General features: G+C 40.8%; 2 protein-coding genes across 2 annotated transcripts; one reads left to right on the top strand and one right to left on the bottom strand.

The window, feature by feature from the left end:
- Nucleotides 1-701: 701 nt before the first annotated feature.
- On the top strand, nucleotides 702-5,525 carry LOC310857165 (extracellular calcium-sensing receptor-like; the record flags this gene model as incomplete). Its single annotated transcript, XM_083762776.1, has 9 exons — nucleotides 702-781; nucleotides 896-1,178; nucleotides 1,324-1,410; nucleotides 2,642-2,911; nucleotides 3,127-3,333; nucleotides 3,442-3,711; nucleotides 4,086-4,313; nucleotides 4,399-4,522; nucleotides 4,612-5,525. The coding sequence occupies 9 exons, from the start codon at nucleotides 702-704 to the stop codon at nucleotides 5,523-5,525; spliced, it is 2,463 nt and encodes an 820-aa protein (XP_083618902.1).
- Nucleotides 5,526-6,521: 996 nt separating this feature from the next.
- Nucleotides 6,522-9,312, bottom strand: rplp1 (ribosomal protein lateral stalk subunit P1). The gene is made up of 4 exons (XM_083763016.1): nucleotides 9,105-9,312; nucleotides 8,043-8,117; nucleotides 7,283-7,409; nucleotides 6,522-6,650 (listed from the first exon to the last, which is right to left on the bottom strand). Exons 1-4 carry the CDS (start codon nucleotides 9,174-9,176, stop codon nucleotides 6,571-6,573), a joined length of 354 nt encoding a protein of 117 aa, XP_083619142.1. The 5' UTR covers nucleotides 9,177-9,312; the 3' UTR covers nucleotides 6,522-6,570.
- Nucleotides 9,313-17,473: the final 8,161 nt, after the last annotated feature.

The following is a 17,473-nucleotide window of genomic DNA, read 5'->3' as shown; positions in this document are numbered from 1 at the left end:
TGTGCGTGCATGCGCATGTGTGATCGTCACTTGATCCCAGTCTACTGTGAGTCTTGCAGATGACATTTTACACAGGTGAAAGGCCTTTGTATTTGCATACACAAACAGATTTAAACATTGTACCACTGGGCCCTAAAAGGCTAAAATAATAATTGGAAAACACTAAAAGCGTCAAAGAAATAATTATCAAGCTTACATAAGCTTACATTTTCAATCTTATGTAAGCTTGATAATTCTTTGTTTTCTTACATATTGTTTTTCTTCTTCCCTGTAGCCCTGGTAAGATAGGGTCATTGACACATTACAGGATACACACACAATTATTTTGAAATGAATGTATGATATAATATAAGATAAGATAATGTATGTAATGTGTATGTTAAGCCCTGCCCCTATGGTTCTGCCTCTGCCCAGATGGGTGTTGGCATACATTGGCACAGCTAGGGGATGGCATACCTGTGTATAAAATTTAGTAAATGGACAAACAATGTGGAAAAAGGGTCAGTCAGAGAAGGACAGTCATGGGATCTTCCCTAGACGTACACCTGCTTTCAAACCTGCACTTGACCATGATATTGTTCTCTTGTTCTTTCTCTTTTCTGTCTTCCTCGCCTTCCTCTTCTTGTGAGTTACAGTTACAGGCACAGTTTAATCTCAACAGATTTTACAAGGCCGGGGACTTTGTTTTGGGTGGCTTATTCATGATCCACTCCGCTTCCAATCTCCTCGACACTCCCGAGCCGTCATTCACCTCCAAGCCGCAGGAGCCCACTTGCTATAGGTGAGCCTCACAAGTACAGTACAACAGCTAGAAAGATAACTTATTTTGAATAGACAGTAACCAAGGGTATCTCTACATAGATAAATATGGTTACAGTGGCATTGTGTGTGCTAGTTTTGACATTCCAGGGTTCCGGCAGGCCCAGACCATGGCTTTTGCCATTGCTGAGATCAACAGAAACCCCAGCCTACTACCCAATGTGACTCTGGGATACAGCCTCTATGATAACTGCAACATACTTGGAGCTGGATTCCGTGCAGCATTGTCATCGGTCAGTGAGGTGAGAGAGGATGTGCTCTGTGTTGGGGCCTCACCAGTGCTCGGCATTGTGGGTGATTCTACCTCAACACATTCTATTGCCATCTCTAGTACATTAGGTTTGTACAGAGTGCCCCTGGTAAGTTTCCTACCATCACAAGTGTTGTATATATCCTATGCTTAATTTTAGTTATTTACAAAATATGAGCTTGAAAGATTAAACTTGCAAAGGGGGAGAATTTGTTCAAACATCTAACCAAATGGATGTTTTGTGCCTTTTGCAGGTAAGTTACTATGCCACCTGCGCCTGTCTGAGTGACCGGGATCAGTTCCCATCCTTCTTTAGAACAATCCCAAGTGATGCCTTCCAGGTGAATGAAAACAGACACAAGATCTGTTGTTGATTATACCGTCACTGTCGGGTGTAAGACTTGTATGCCCAGTTACTTTTTAGGAAATGGAAAAAAGAACATGTGTTCTAGTTGAACCAATGTAGTTATTTATAGTTAAAAGCTCTTATTAATACTTTTCATTGGTTCAATATTTATAAAACCCACAGATCCACTTTCACTTAAAAAGAGATATAGCAAGAATATCCACTGACTTACCACTATGTAGGACCAAGAGGTCCTTGGGGGGCTTACGGGGGTCCCCTGCAAATTAGTTAATATAAATATAGCATCAAAAACACTTTAACCACTTTCATTGTATTACCCTAATTATTTTATAGGCTACTTTTCTTTTAAAAAATAGCAATCTACACACTACACAATTTAGGCATTTAGCAGACGCTCTTAATCCAGAGCGACTTACATTAAGCAAGAACAAAAAGCATGGGAATACATCACATAAAAGCATTTATCATGAAACATCAACATGCGTAAACTAAGAAAGTAACAGTGGAATATCTATATAATGAAACTATACATATAAACTATACATATATACTACTATGCTATACATATGTACTATGGCGTGCTATGACTATATACAATGCAATTATAGTGCTGTCTACATAACATGCTATAAGTCTGTATCAAATGCTATCTAAGTCTACGGAAATGCTATCTAAGGGGGTAGGGTAAGTGCTATGGGCCATGATGGAGTCTGAAAAGGTGGGTTTTCAGACTACGGCGGAAGATTGTGAGTGATGCTGCAGTTCTGACTGCAATGGGAAGTGCATTCCACAGTTTTGGAGCCAGAAGGGAGAAGAGTTTGGGATGTGTGGAGTGTTGTCCTGGCGTTTTTAGTGAGGGTACTTCCAGCTTCCCTGCGTTGGCTGATCTGAGTGTTTGTAGGGTTCAATCATACTTGCAAGATATGGGGGAGCCATACCTTTGGTTGCTTTGAATGCCAGCATAAGAGTTTTATATTCTGTGCGGGCAGCGACCGGGAGCCACAATTGTGAGCATGTCTATTTTCAAAATAATTTAAAAGATCAGAAAAAGTTATGACAATTTTGGAATCATTTTTAAACATTTTTAACAAGAAAGCCCCTCTTCTGAGGATTTTCTGTGCGCAATATCAATTTGGTGATCGTTTACATGGAACCACTGATCTACCCTATGCTGTTAAGCACTTCTTTGTCCATTCTGGAATCAGGTGCGAGCGATGCTCCAGATCATGAAGCGGTTCGGGTGGACCTGGGCAGGACTGCTGATTAGTGACGATGACTATGGTCGCCATGCCGCGCGGTCCTTCCAGTCCGACCTGGCCCAGTCTGGTCTGGGCTGCCTGGCGTATCTGGAGGTTCTGCCCTGGGGCGCTGAGCCAGCTGAGGTTCAGAGGATTGTCACTGTGATGAAGAGATCCACTGCTCGCGTGGTCATTGTATTTGTATTTGAGAGCCATATGGTTGATCTCTTGGAGGAGGTTGGGGCTATGATACATTAATTTAGGTCATAATTATAAGGAACACTGAAATGAAGACATACTTCCATATATTTTCTTATGTTTTATCTTCTTTGCACAATAAGCAAACAAATGATCACATCTATCACAAATCGAACTGCTACAACTAATTGTTATATTGTTACAATGCTATAACATTACATTTGTCTTAAAAATATAATAAACTCAATCAACAGGTGATAAAGCAGAATGTGACAGGTCTACAATGGATGGCGAGTGAGTCCTGGACAGCAGCCACTATACTCCAGATTCCGCGCTACATGCCGTACCTGGGAGGCACACTGGGTATTGCCATCCGTCGTGGAGAGATAACCGGTCTCAGGGACTTCTTATTAAAAACACATCCTAACAATGACCCTTACAGCAGCCATGAAAATAGCATAGTGAGCATTTTGTTTTTAATATTATCATGCAAGCTGTAATCTATAACTGATATCCGTTTTGAATATTCACATGGTTATTGTCTTTGTGGTTTCATCGTCTTTGTTCAGGTGAGGCAGTTTTGGGAGTACACATTTCAGTGTCAATTTGCACCCCTTCCGTGGGCGGATGCTGGTGGAAGGATGTGTACTGGACAAGAGGACCTGGGAAGAACAGAAAGCACACTTTTTGATGTATCTGACCTCAGGCCAGAGTATAATGTTTACAAGGCTGTGTATGCTCTGGCCCATGCCCTCCATGCCATGATGCACTGTGTTCCAGGGAGAGGGCCCTTCATTGGACATAGCTGTGCCAGTTTGCAGAAAATACAGCCGTGGCAGGTGGAATATGAATTTCTAGTTTGCCTATTAAAAGTTATAGTTGGCTTTGAACTTCGAATAATTATGTAATTATGATATTGGTAAAAAACATGAATGGTTGATATACACTAGTATAAAGTCGTATTTTCATAGTAGTAGTGGTAGTAAAAAATGCCAGATTTGTATGGCCCCTTTCAATAGCCAGAAAGACAAAACATTGCAATCTAAGTTTCTGAGCCAAAATGATATTACATTTTGTCCATTCACAGACTTGGACTTAGTCATCATTAGTCATTAATCCGCCAGTACATTCTTGTGGGAAGTAAATGGCTAAAGAACCCCTTGTCATGAATCTTGTATTTTGCCCTTGTGTATTGACTCATCGTCATTTCTAGCTTGTGTATTACCTGGACAGGATCAACTTCACCACCACATTTGGTGATCATGTATCGTTTGATGAGAATGGTGATGTTTTACCAATCTACGACATTATGAACTGGGTGTGGCTCCCTGATGGCAGAACAAAGGTGCACAATGTAGGTGTGGTCAAGAAGTCAGCCTCTACAGGTGAAGAACTCGTCCTTGATGAAGACAGTATCATCTGGAACTCTGAATCCAGAAAGGTCACTTTGGCATTAACTAATATCGAGCTCATGATGTGAATGTAATTTAGTTTATACTGAAATTGATCATCTCTGTTCTCTGTAGCCACCTCGGTCAGTGTGCAGTGAGAGCTGTTCCCCTGGAACCCGTGTGGCCATAAGGAAAGGGGAACCTGTCTGCTGCTTTGACTGCATTGCTTGCTCTGAGGGAGAGATTAGCAATGAGACTGGTAGGCTTACATTACGTGGCCATGTACAGTAGGTTATCTTTAGGACAATACTGCACTGTCTGTCCCTTTAACCCTGCCCTCTTTGTTAGACTCTTCAGAGTGCACCAGTTGTCCAGAGGACTTCTGGTCCAGTCCCCTGCGTGACCTGTGTGTCCCTAAGAGCATAGAGTTTCTCTCCTACCATGAGGCCCTGGGTATCTCCTTGACAACTATCTCATTGAAAGGCACACTTATCAGTGCCATTGTCCTGGGAATCTTCATCCATCATCGAAGCACACCCATGGTACGCGCTAACAACTCAGAACTCAGCTTCCTTCTCTTGTTGTCACTCAAACTATGTTTTTTGTGCTCACTTCTGTTCATTGGCCGTCCCAGGCTCTGGACATGTCAGCTGAGGCATGCAGCATTTGGAATCAGCTTTGTGCTGTGTGTCTCATGTATCCTCGTAAAGACAATGGTGGTGTTGGCCGTGTTCAAGTCCTCCAAGCCTGGGGGTGCAGACATTATGAAGTGGTTCGGTGCTATGCAGCAGAGAGGAACAGTTCTGGCTCTAACTTCGATCCAGGCAGCAGTCTGCATATCCTGGCTTGTAGCTTCCTCACCAACTCCTCATAAAAACACACAATACCACAGTGATAAGATAGTCTATGAGTGTGTGGTAGGATCAACAGTTGGTTTTGGAGTGTTATTAGGTTATATTGGTTTACTGGCACTCCTCAGCTTCCTACTAGCATTCATGGCAAGGAATCTTCCAGACAACTTCAACGAAGCAAAGTTAATCACGTTCAGCATGTTGATCTTTTGCGCTGTGTGGATAGCCTTCATCCCAGCATATATCAGCTCTCCAGGCAAATATGCAGATGCAGTGGAGATATTTGCTATTTTAGCATCTAGTTTTGGAATTTTGGGGGCACTGTTTGGACCAAAATGTTACATCATCCTTTTGAAACCTGAGAGAAACACTAAAAAGTCAATCATGGGTCGAGATACCAACAAGACATAGAAGCAGACATTAAATATATTTTGTGTATTCTTAGACCAGTGGTTCCCAAACTGGGAGTGAGGACCCACCAGGGGTCCCCAAATTATTTTGATGGGTCCCTAGAGCTTAGATGATTAGCTACTGTAAATGGGCAACTTGTTTCTCACTCAACAGTAAACAAACCAACATACAGTGTAAACTATACAGGGTATCTGCACATTTCTAGTTACAATTTAATCATTCCTAAGACCTTTTTAATACAAAAATTGCCAAATCTACAAGCTCACTCACATGCGACATCTCACAGCAGTGTTGTTAGAACCAAGTCAAACTAATCAATGTAATTTAATGCCTACAATTTCAAGTGCTTGTCACAGAGGGGGTATCTACTGTACCTAGTTAAAATGGCATAATTTGGGGGGCATGGCCTGAAAGGTTTGGGAACTCACATTATACACGTGTATTCTGTAAGTGCTGAAAACCTTTTCATTACAACGTAAAATGTACTACTAAAGTACTAATCCATTTAAACATCTATTGAAATACCATCAATTAAAGACTTTTTCCTGTGGGTCAAAGTAGCCTACTACAGGCAAATTGGTTCAAAATCTGCAAATCCACCCCTTTATCCATTATTGTCCAACTGCATTATTTTTTTTATGTGAAAGTCTTGCACTGGACCTGCCCAAGTCATTGTTAAAATACAGATTGGTATACCAGCATTTGGAAATGTGTCGAGCACAATAATGTTATAACAGTACATACTGGTAAACTGATCATGTAACTGCTGTAGTAAAATTGGCTTTATTATTCAGTTCTCACCTAGTTTGAAACCTTTTTCGCTAACTTTCGTATGATAGAGGTAGGACTTTGCAAAGCAGAATGCTGCCCTGTATATTAAAGTCAAACTATAATAGTCTACAATACAAAGGTGTAAGCACTACTTTTACAAATATAAAATTGCCTTGGCAATACCACTTGATGTTCTTGTGCATAAACACATGTTCCAAACCAAACTCTTGTTTTTCATTTTTATTGACTTTTGAATTTTGATAGAAAAACAATTTTAGTCGAAGAGACCGAAGCCCATGTCGTCATCAGACCCCTCGGCCTCCGACTCCTCTTTCTTCTCTTCTTCTTTGGCAGCTGGAACAAAAGAACAAGGGACAGGGTTAGTCTCACCATTAGAACAATTCATACACTTCAGTCATAGCCCCAAGTTTATATTTTTATTAATCAAAGCCTCAGCTTAGCATAGGTTCTATGTCACAGATAAACAAAACAACACCTATGGCCATTATGATTGGCCAAGACATTCACATGCAGGTACATTGTGTATATACACAACACTGCCAAGTAATTTCTCTGATTACCCATGGCTTTAACTCAGACAATACAATGTGAGCATGTCAGTTAAGAGGAAAAGAACACCCCAAATTAGCACCGATATAAAAGGGGTACAACCGAACATTGAACAAGCTGGACATTTATGGTGCGTTCACACAGGCAAGTGTAAAAGATGCAGTCTACCATTAATTGTCAATAGAAGCCAGCTGTAAGTATAGACAGCTACAGGCTGTACACCGCTATCCTGAATGTTGAAATCTTTGCCAACTTAATCCCATCTGTAACAGTTACCACAAACTATGAGAAACAGCCCTAACGGCTGTTTCTGGGGGCAACATGGCTATAGCCAACAAATAAAAGTCCTTGTGTTTTATTAACTATTGATATTAAATTTGCACACATTTACAACTAAATGAGAATGTATAATTTACCTTCAGGGGCAGCAGCACCAGGGGCGGCTCCTGCAGCAGGGGCAGCTCCGCCGGCTGCAGGAGCACCACCACCACCACCAGCTCCCACGTTGCAGATCAGACTGCCAATGTCAATGGTGGACAGAGCCTGCAAGTACACAATATTCAGAAATCAGAAAGAATGATACAATATCGGACAGGACAGTTTACTGTACACACTTGAATGTTTTACACACCTTTAATAGATTCATATGTAGTAGCATGAGCATTAACTGCTGAAGTCTCTTGTGTAATTCTTTGCAATATGTTGACGTTTCATTTCATTTGGGCTTTAGTTCCGACATACTACTGGTCCGACAGTCATTAGACCGACAACCTAACCCAAACCCATAAACATAACCGCAAGCACGGAGCAGAGCATGTCAGACCCGAATGTTCGGGGGCGACACATGATTTCCGCACGGCGGACCTTTGGTGTCGGATCTGCGTGTGCATCCTTTTCATTGTAACGTGCTGTACACCCAATAATGTAAAACACTTTGATCATTTAAGTGAGAAATGCATATTATACATAATATAATAATGCATTACTTTTTGCTACACTATTTTATATCTCTGATTATGTTGAAAATTGACATGGTTTCCCTTTCAGTGCACATATACACTTAGAATGAGTGTATATTTAATTTCATATACTGACCACTGAGTTAGTTAAATTAACATCCAAGATTCTACTGTGTAGATTGTTGTGTTTTGGTTGTTTGTAATGTACAATCCTCACCTTGGCAAACAGACTTGGCCAGAAAGGCTCAACGTTGACACCTGCTGCCTTGATCAGGGCATTCAGCTTGTCCTCCTACAAAGGAAACACAAGAGAGGTTATGGAAGTTATAACTAAACAAGACATGAAACACAAGAGGTTATGGAAGTTATAACTAAAGACATGAAGATGTACAGTGTATACTGTATATTATACAGTCTCAGTGAACAAATCAGGAAAGATGTTCTGTCTCATACAAGCTTTTTTACTGCTACCTACCGCAATATATATATATATATATATATATATATATATATATATATATATATATATATATATATATATATATATATATATATGAGGCAGGGGGCTACAGAAACTCATCTGATTTTCAGAATAAATTGGTAAAAGGACATCGTTTAAAAATACAACTGTTTCAACAGCCACACAATATCCTACTAAATGATGTCTACATAAATAACAGTAAGGCTTTACCGTCTGTCATACCATGCTAGCTAGCTTGCCTACCATCTTATTGATGTTGTTAGTCTAAACCACGTGTGCTGCCTGGCTAGTCTCGAATGCCAAATTGCCAATCCATCACAGATGAAACGACTACAACAAGGTCTATCCTTGAGCACTAGCTGGTCAGCATCAGCACAACAGAATAAACAGATGTAGTCTGCTTGTGTGATGAATAGTTTACAATCACACACACACACCAAGCTGATCTGCACGTCACAGTAGTCAGTGTGGGCCAATAGATAGCAGTATACAGTAAACATAGTAAACACACGTGCGTGCACTGACAGTGACAACAGAAACGTGGCCTACTATACAGTAGCTACAACAACGGCGCCATTTTATCAATAGCCAAATGCCGGTATAGTAAGAAATTGACATTAAAATATTATACGCGGGTAACGCGGTACAAGGGGTCTTGCCGGGTTATGTGGCGTTCTCTCTGGCACTTTAGGAAAGTTTACGGTAACGTAACTGGGTGCGTGTGTGTGTTTGACTGGCTGCTCGATCAGACTCAGGAGCGGGTCGCAGGCAGCCAGGCTAGCGTGGGAAGACACTTACTGTGACGGTGACTTCATCGTCGTGGAGGATGAGGGCAGAGTAAATACAGGCGAGCTCAGATACGGATGCCATTTTAGATCTTGGATTTTACGTTTCGGGCGTCGGATGCCTAATTTTCGTGATGCTAGTCGCCGGATTGAGGGCCTTAGCTTCTGATGAAGGACCGAGCACCTTAGGCACGTTGACGTTCCTGCTACTCGGAGGTTTAAAGCGGAAAGGGAAGAGGGAGGGCGGGAACTTCATTTATGTACTCGGCGTCAGAAATGACGTCAGCATGCACGCACGCAACGTCACTACCGACGTACAGGGGTGTCCCGCTCTGGGATGTCCCATTGAAAAGAAAAATGGTGGTAGAATCATAATGGGTAGTCGACTCTAGACCTAGCTCTGGTCTAGAATTAGATTATAATAGTATATACTTTAAGGTACAGACAGGTCAATACAAAAACTGCTAAGAGGATGAAACCAGAAAAAGCACTAAGACATCACGGTCCTCCACTTTCAATTTATCAAAAGATTTAAAGACAAATATTTATACACATCTATGCAAAATACAAAATCATCAAATACAGTGCTGTGGGAAACAGCATAATAAATAAATAATTGTGCACTGAAATTAATTTTGTACAGATCTAACCGATACTGACAACAATGTATACACAACACATTAGGGTTATTTAGTTTTATTTGTACACATTCTATAAATGCAGACAACCCCACCCCCCATTACTGCTACAGAAATTCCTCAAAGGCAGGGCTTTTTTTGTATCTCTATTATACCGGTATGTTACTGTTATTTGAGCCTTTAGTAGTCACTCACATCTGCATTTGTATGTGATACTTGGAAGTGCCGATCAGTGCCATCTGCTGGTTGCATTAAAGTGTTCCAACCACTATATCCCCATTAGATTTCATGAAACAGGCTTTGCACAGTGCACAGTGTTATGTAAACTGTACTGGATTCATAAGCTTTTCATTACCGGTTATTGTCCCTTTCACTAATAAACCTTGACTTGAGCATCAACTGGGTCTTTTACTGAAAACTCATAACAGCAGCTAGTTTCTTATGTTAAGAGTCAGACAAACACATCAATAGGCCATCTAATTGGTTGGCTGACTGAATACAATATTTAGTAACTTACTACAGACCCTAGTTTGTATTTTTTCTTTAATACAAGTTCTCAAGCCATTTCAAATATAGAAAAATACAGAAACATAACAGAAGGAAAGAAATTGCACATTGTAGGGTCCCATCATCAGTTCAGTCCCTGTAACACTTGACTCTGTGTATGATAACGTTCTATAAATATGTTGAACAAAGTGTGGATGCCAACATAATTTTCTTTATCTTAATAGTTATCCTTGACGTGGACATTTCCATTTCTTTTGAGTGTGCGACAGAGCATGTGAGAGGTGATAAATGCCACTCCAGTCCACGCTCCAGGGGATGGTTGTAAACATACTGTACCATGTGGATTACGGGGACATCTGAATGACATCGCTGTGCACTTCTGTTACAGTGTTGCGGATTTCTGTGTCTGTTTCTTGACAATGTTTCCCAACGCAGACTGTATGGCTTCCCACTCAAAAGCTCGAAAGCTTTCCTGGAAGCAATCTGTTGAGATCTTCCCAGTCTATTTCAAAATAAGGAAATGAACAACTAAGAATGTGCAACACATAAATATGTATCTAATTAAACTCCACATGACAAATAAGATGTAGGGTACTGTAGGCTAAATAAGTTCAATACTCACACGACCAAAGTGGACAGTTAGCTGATTCAGCATTCATACAAATGCCTGGCAGGACAATGGTGTTGCCATTTTCATTTGTTTAAATGAAAGAAAAATGTCTGTGGCATAAAGTGTGGCGAAGTGGATAGCAGGCCAGAAGTTTCTGGGAATTGGTTCGTCCACTCCAGCAGTCCAAGCGGCTTTGCATGCCTCACAACTCAGTTCAGGCATGTTAAGATCATATCGTCCTAGAAAAACAAACACACACACACAAAACTTAACATAAACATGTACACTTCGTACAGTGTGGCATACATTAAATAAGCATGCGTTTGATTTCATATACAGGGCTATGACAAACTAACCTTATGGGAATTATTGAGTACAGCTGCAAAAGGAAAAGGTCTTCACATCCTTACCTTCCATTGTGACCACAGCAACAGCCTCTCCCGGCTTCACCATCAATGCCTCTTTTGGACAACTACAAATGTTGTCAGGCATCCGCACGGGTACAAGGCGCTCTGAAAAAGGCCATACATGTGAATTAAGATAATTAGCAACCAATGGGAAATACATCATGATCGTTGGAACTACCGGTACCTAACGGTAAAATAGATTTAATGGCCGCATTGCTGAAAAAAGTATTCAACATATTCTCTGGAAGCTGATGCTCATTCAAGATCAAGCAATAAGACAAAAACAATAAATGATGACATAGTCAGGTGAAACAAGCGTTGTCTCCATTGTGCATATCTGTGCCCCCCCCCCCCCCCCCCCCCCTAACGTTTCCTCTTTTTTTTTTACGTGTAGCCGTTGCAAGGTTTTTTGTTGGTTAAATCACTGTGATTTGTTATGGCTTGACTGCTCTACTTTCAGCTCATAACATTAGCTGCTGGCCTGCTGTTGTCAGCCGCTCCGCAAGTCAGTGACTTCCGCGGTGCGCGTGGCATAGCTTAAGAAGCAGCCAATCATGACTAGATCGCCACTATGCGATTGGCTACACGAGTGGTTCAGACTCCCATTGGCTTAGGCAGTATGGGGTCAGACTCCCATTGGCTTAGGGGCAGTCAATCATTACTAGGTCACTAATAAAAACTGGCCTGTTGTATGTCAGATTTCACCTGACAAAAATGTTTTAAGTGGTCAAACTAACGAGCTTAATGTGTCAAGAGAGTTGAATATGCTTGTTAAAGTTCACACTCACAAACAGAAACTTACCACAACGGCAAGGAGCCTTATCCACAATGCAAGTGGTTGGAGGCAATGGCTGGAAGAACCCAGCAGCCATGGCATCTCTGTTGTGGAGCACATGACTAGTGTGCCTGATGATGTCACATTGGGCACAGAGGAAGGGGCGTGGTTGACAGTCATGGCAACGGACAGCAGCTGGATTGACAGCACACTCTTGGCAGGTGTGTGGGCCGACGTTCTCTCAGACAAAGAGAAAGGGGAGAGAGAGAGACAGTCACACTGCGAGAGAAAGACATTAAACGTGGTTTGGGAGAGGTTGGTAGGTAGGAAGGATCTGCAAGAGAAAGCAAAGTATTGAATGCAACACCCCACGTTGTACAACAGTAAACTGTCTTTATCCAGAGGCAGACATTCAAAATGGTTCATTACATACAATCACAATGCCTTTGTTAGCTGCAGCCTGCATACAGACATAAATGAGCATACATAAACTTATTATCAATATCATGGACCACACATTAATGCTAAATCTCAGTTTTCAAAAATACCAAATTTACAAGCTCACAACACGTCGCATTTTCAAGTTAGAGTGTTAGGGGACCCCTGGAACCCCTCAAGGGTCCCAGGGCCAGTGGGGACTCCACTCATTTGGAAATTGTAAATAAAAACAACATTTCTGTTTGCCTTTAGTGTTTTGCAAACAAAGGCCAGGGCAGATGTGATACATATCAAATATACAAATGAAGGCCAAACATAGTCTATACAATTATACAATTCTTTATAAACAAGCTCGCTCACAAGGCGTGTTGACTGTAGTTAGCTTAGCTTAGCGAAAACTTTAGCCATGGTTCACAATGAGAAAACTTGTATACAGACCCATCAACTTTCTAACGTACACATACCAATTTGTTAACAATAACACCATGGCCTGTTCTGCCATTTAGTGGTGTAAAGATGTATACATTTTAGATACATGGCATGCAATTCAATTCAATTCAATTCAAAGGGCTTTATTGGCATGAGAAAACATACGTTTACATTGCCAAAGCAGAAAGAACAGTACAACAATACAGCAATACAATCAAAACAAAAACAAAAATTATGTACTTTGTCAGATTCTTCAATAGATCAACTTCTATGTTCAAGATCACTCGATGCAGGTATAGTGCAGGCATATACACAATGATTAGTCTTTACGGTGGTTGTGTTCCATTTGATATCCTTCTCCTATCACAGCAACTCACAAATCTTGCTGCTGTGTTTGCACATTGTTGTACTTCGCCCAGCAGATATGGGAGTTTTTTGTCATTGGTCATGTTTTCAAAATCTCCGTGTGTGGTTGTAATCTGTGGGAAGTATGTGTCTCTGATGTCTTGGTACAATGGACAGATGGTTAGGAAGTGTAGCTCGGTTTCCACTTCATTTAGTGTGCAGTGGGTGCATAGTCTGTCTTCTCTCGGGATACAGGTCTGCCTATGACGGCCTTTCTCGATCGCGAGACTGTGCTCACTGAGTCTGTACCTAGTTAAGATTTTTCTTTGTTTTGGGTCGGTCACAGTGCTCAGGTATTCTGCCACTGTGTATTCTCTGTTTAGGGCCAGAAAGCATTCTAGTTTACTCTGCTTTTGTGTTGCCACTTTCCAGTGTGTCAGATAGTTTTCCTTTTGCTGTTTTATAATTTGGTTTAGTCCAATGGGTTTTCTATCTCGTGGCTCTGTTTGTGTTTGTGCCCGGAGTTCCAGGGCCAGCTGGCTGAGGGGGCATCTCTCTAGAGTTTCACTGTGTGTGAGTGCCTTGTTATGGAGTGCATCTAGGTCACTTTCTTTTAGGTGGTTGTAGAACTTAAGTGCTCTCTTTTTTATTTTGATTATGAGTGGGTATCGTCCTAATTCTGCCCTGCATGCATTATTTGGTGTTTTTCGCTGGGTACGGAGAATGGATTTGCAGAATTCTGTGTGTAGGGTCTCGGTTTGGTGTTTATCCCATTTTTCAAGGTCATGGTTTGCTAATGGTCCCCAGATCTCGCAACCATAGAGGGAAATTGGTTCTATCACAGAGTCCAGTATTTTAAGCCATGTTTTAATTGGGATGTCTATTTTGATGTTTCTTTTGATGGCATAGAATGCCCTTCTTGCCTTGTCTCTCAGGTCCTTTACAGCTTGGTTGTAGTTCCCTGTGCTGCTGATGTTTAGGCCAAGGTAGGTATAGTTTTTAGTTTGTTCTAGTGGGATTGTATTTAGGAAAAATTGGTGGTTTTGGCGGCTGGGCCTTTTTTGAAATATCATGATTTTAGTCTTGGTTAGGTTCACTGTCAGGGCCCATGTCTGGGAGAATTTGTCTAGGAGATCGAGTTGCTGCTGTAGTCCTTCCTTGGTTGGGGACAGCAGCAGCAGGTCATCTGCGTAAAGTAAGCATTTGATTTCTGTGTTTGCCAAGAGGATGCCTGGAGCTGTAGATTGTTCTAGCGTTTTTGCTAATTCGTTGATATATATGTTGAAGAGTGTTGGACTCAGGCTGCATCCCTGTCTAACTCCACGGCTTTGGGGGAAAAAGTCTGTGTGCTTTTCGCCTATTTTGACTGCGCATTTGTTGTTAGTGTACATTGATTTTATGATGTCATAGGTTTTCCCCCCAATGCCACTTTCCAACAGTTTGTACATCAGACCCTCATGCCAAATTGAATCGAATGCTTTTTTGAAGTCGACAAAGCAGGAGAATAATTTGCTTTTGTTTTTGTTTATTTGGTTGTCAATTAGGGTGTTGAGAGTGTAAATGTGGTCTGTTGTGCGATATTTTGGTAGAAAGCCAATTTGTGATTTGCTCAGGACATTGCTTTCTGTCAGGAAATTTAGAATTCTGTGGTTGAGGATCATGCAGAGTATCTTTCCGAGGTTGCTGTTTACACAAATCCCGCGGTAGTTATTTGGGTCATATTTGTCTCCACTTTTGTGGAGTGGCGTTATCAGCCCTTGATTCCATGTGCTGGGGAAAATCCCAGAGCTGAGCACGATATTTAGGAGTTTTAATATGGCCAGTTGGAATTTGAGGTCGGTGAATTTTATCATTTCATTTAGAATTCCGTCTGCCCCACAGGCCTTCTTTGTTTTAAGTGTTTTTATTTTGTCTTGTAGTTCTTTTAGGTTGATTTGGGAATCTAGTGGATTCTGGTAGTCTTTTATGGCTGACTCTAGGTTTTGTAGTTTATCTTTTATTTGTTTTTGTTCTTTGTTCTTCTCGATTGGGCCAAAGAGGCTAGAAAAATGGTTTACCCATATATCTCCATTTTGGATGGGTAGTTCGTCCTGTTTTAGCTTATTAAGTCTGTTCCAGTTTTCCCAGAAGCTGTTTGTCTGTATGGAATCCTCAATATCTTGGTCTCTGTGTTTTTGGTTTGATAGTTTCCTTAATTTTTTCCTGAGATTCTTGCAGTCATTATCGTACCATTTGTCATTCTCAAAAAATTTTCTGGCTTTCTTGTTTGATACTTTTAGGTTTGCTAGTGAGGCTGTAATTTCGAATATATAATTGAGGCCTTCTACTGCCCTGTTTACACTTTCACTGTTTTCTTCAAAGGTTTTTTCTAGGAACTGGTCCAGTTGTGATTGGACTTGTTTTTGTCTAATAGCATTTTGGAAGGCTTCTGCGCTGTGTTCCTTCCATTTGTAGCGTTTTCTTATATTGTGTAGTTTGTTTGGCGTTTGTTCTTTGTGTCTGTGTGTTGATCTGTTTAGATAGGCCGTGGTTCTGTTGTGGTCCGACAGGGGTGTTTGCGGGCTGACTGTGAAAGCTCTGAGAGATGCCAGGTTCATGTCAGTGATGAAGTAATCTACCGTGCTGTTTCCCAGGGATGAGCTGCATGTATATCTACCGAAGGAGTCCCCTCGGAGTCTACCGTTAACGATGTACAGACCCAGTGAGCGACAGAGTTGTAGTAGTTGTGACCCATGTTTGTTTGTTGTTTTGTCGTGGTTGAATCTCGGGGGACATGTTGGGGACATGTTGGGGAGCTGATGCATGATGCATGCATTGATAGATGTAGAATTCATTGCCGCGTACCTAGTTCAAAACAGAGTTGTGTGACGTGAAGATTGTAAATAAACAGCGCTGGTTCACTCAAAGGGGTGATTCGCAATGCATTGTGGGCAGTGAGTGTTGCCAAATCGGTGGAAAGCCTGGTGAGGCGAGGTTACAAATCTTGTGAGCGAAATAAGCCTTAATATTGTATATAATTATAATTATATATCATTGTATCATAGAATGTAGAAAATAGCATTGTGTCTGTCTTAATGAATTGAAAATATATAATAATAATAATAAAAACATGGTTACAAAGTGGCAATATAAAATGCACATATAATAGGAGCACAATGGAAACAATCCCTCTTTTTGTGTTATACTTTTAGCATTATTGTATAACTGTAGGCTACCTCTACTTTTGCAAACTGTTAATCACACGTGGTGTATGTGTTATAATATTTGTATGTTTTACTTCTGCTTTCGCCACAAGAGGAGACTTAGGTCAAAGTCAAGTGAGCACAGTTCACTCAATATACAGTTTCTTATTTATTTTTTAAGTCTGTAAAAACATACATACTTCACAGTTCACTTCACATTATGACAAATATTTAACAAAAAAAACAAAAGCAATGAATAGTTTACAGTACAACATGCATGGGCAATACATACTGTATTATTGTATAGTTTACCTCCCCGTAGGAGGGTATTTAGAGATTATATACAGAGTATTAACAATTATGTGCAGCTTATAAATATAGTAATATACAAAAATGTTGAAAGTGAGTATATGTCATATTTACCATTTCGCATTTTTTCAGACCATGAGCGTTATATGTTTAAGACTGATCATTTGGGCGGCGGTGGCTCAGGGGTAGAGTGCCTGGATGGTAAACCGTAAGGTTGCCAGTTCGAACCTGGGCTCCCCCAGAGTTACTGTCAAAGTGTCCTTGAGCAAGACACCAAACCCCTAATTGCTCCCGATGTGCTGGTTGGTGCCTTGCATGGTTTCCGCTGCCATCGGTGGGTGAATGTAATGCACAATCTACGTAAAGCGCCTTGGATAAAGGCGCTATATAAATGCACCATTTACCATTTTAGTGTTCCTTATGTAAGTGGCAAACAGTTACCTCCCTCTCTAGAGTTATATAACTCCAGAAATAACCAAAAGTATACATACTACCGGGGCGGTACTATATATCTAATATGAATACTAAGAACTACATCGTATAAAGATACAAAATAATTACACACAGCAAACATCTGAGTGTTCATTTAACAAGATGTGGAGTTCGGTACAACATAAATAAATACCAGTTAAATTTCTGGTTTGTTAATTGCTATACACTTTTTGGCACTAATAAAAAGTCAAATCATCAGTGTTAACTTACACCAAATTTGCACAAGTCCATTCTTCCTTAAGTTCACAGT

This window comes from Protomyctophum parallelum, assembly GCF_964188405.1.
Source record: "Protomyctophum parallelum genome assembly, chromosome: 1".
NCBI lineage: Eukaryota > Metazoa > Chordata > Actinopteri > Myctophiformes > Myctophidae > Protomyctophum > Protomyctophum parallelum.
Note: the sequence above shows the minus strand (reverse complement) of the source record. Positions and strands in the feature narration are given on the sequence as shown.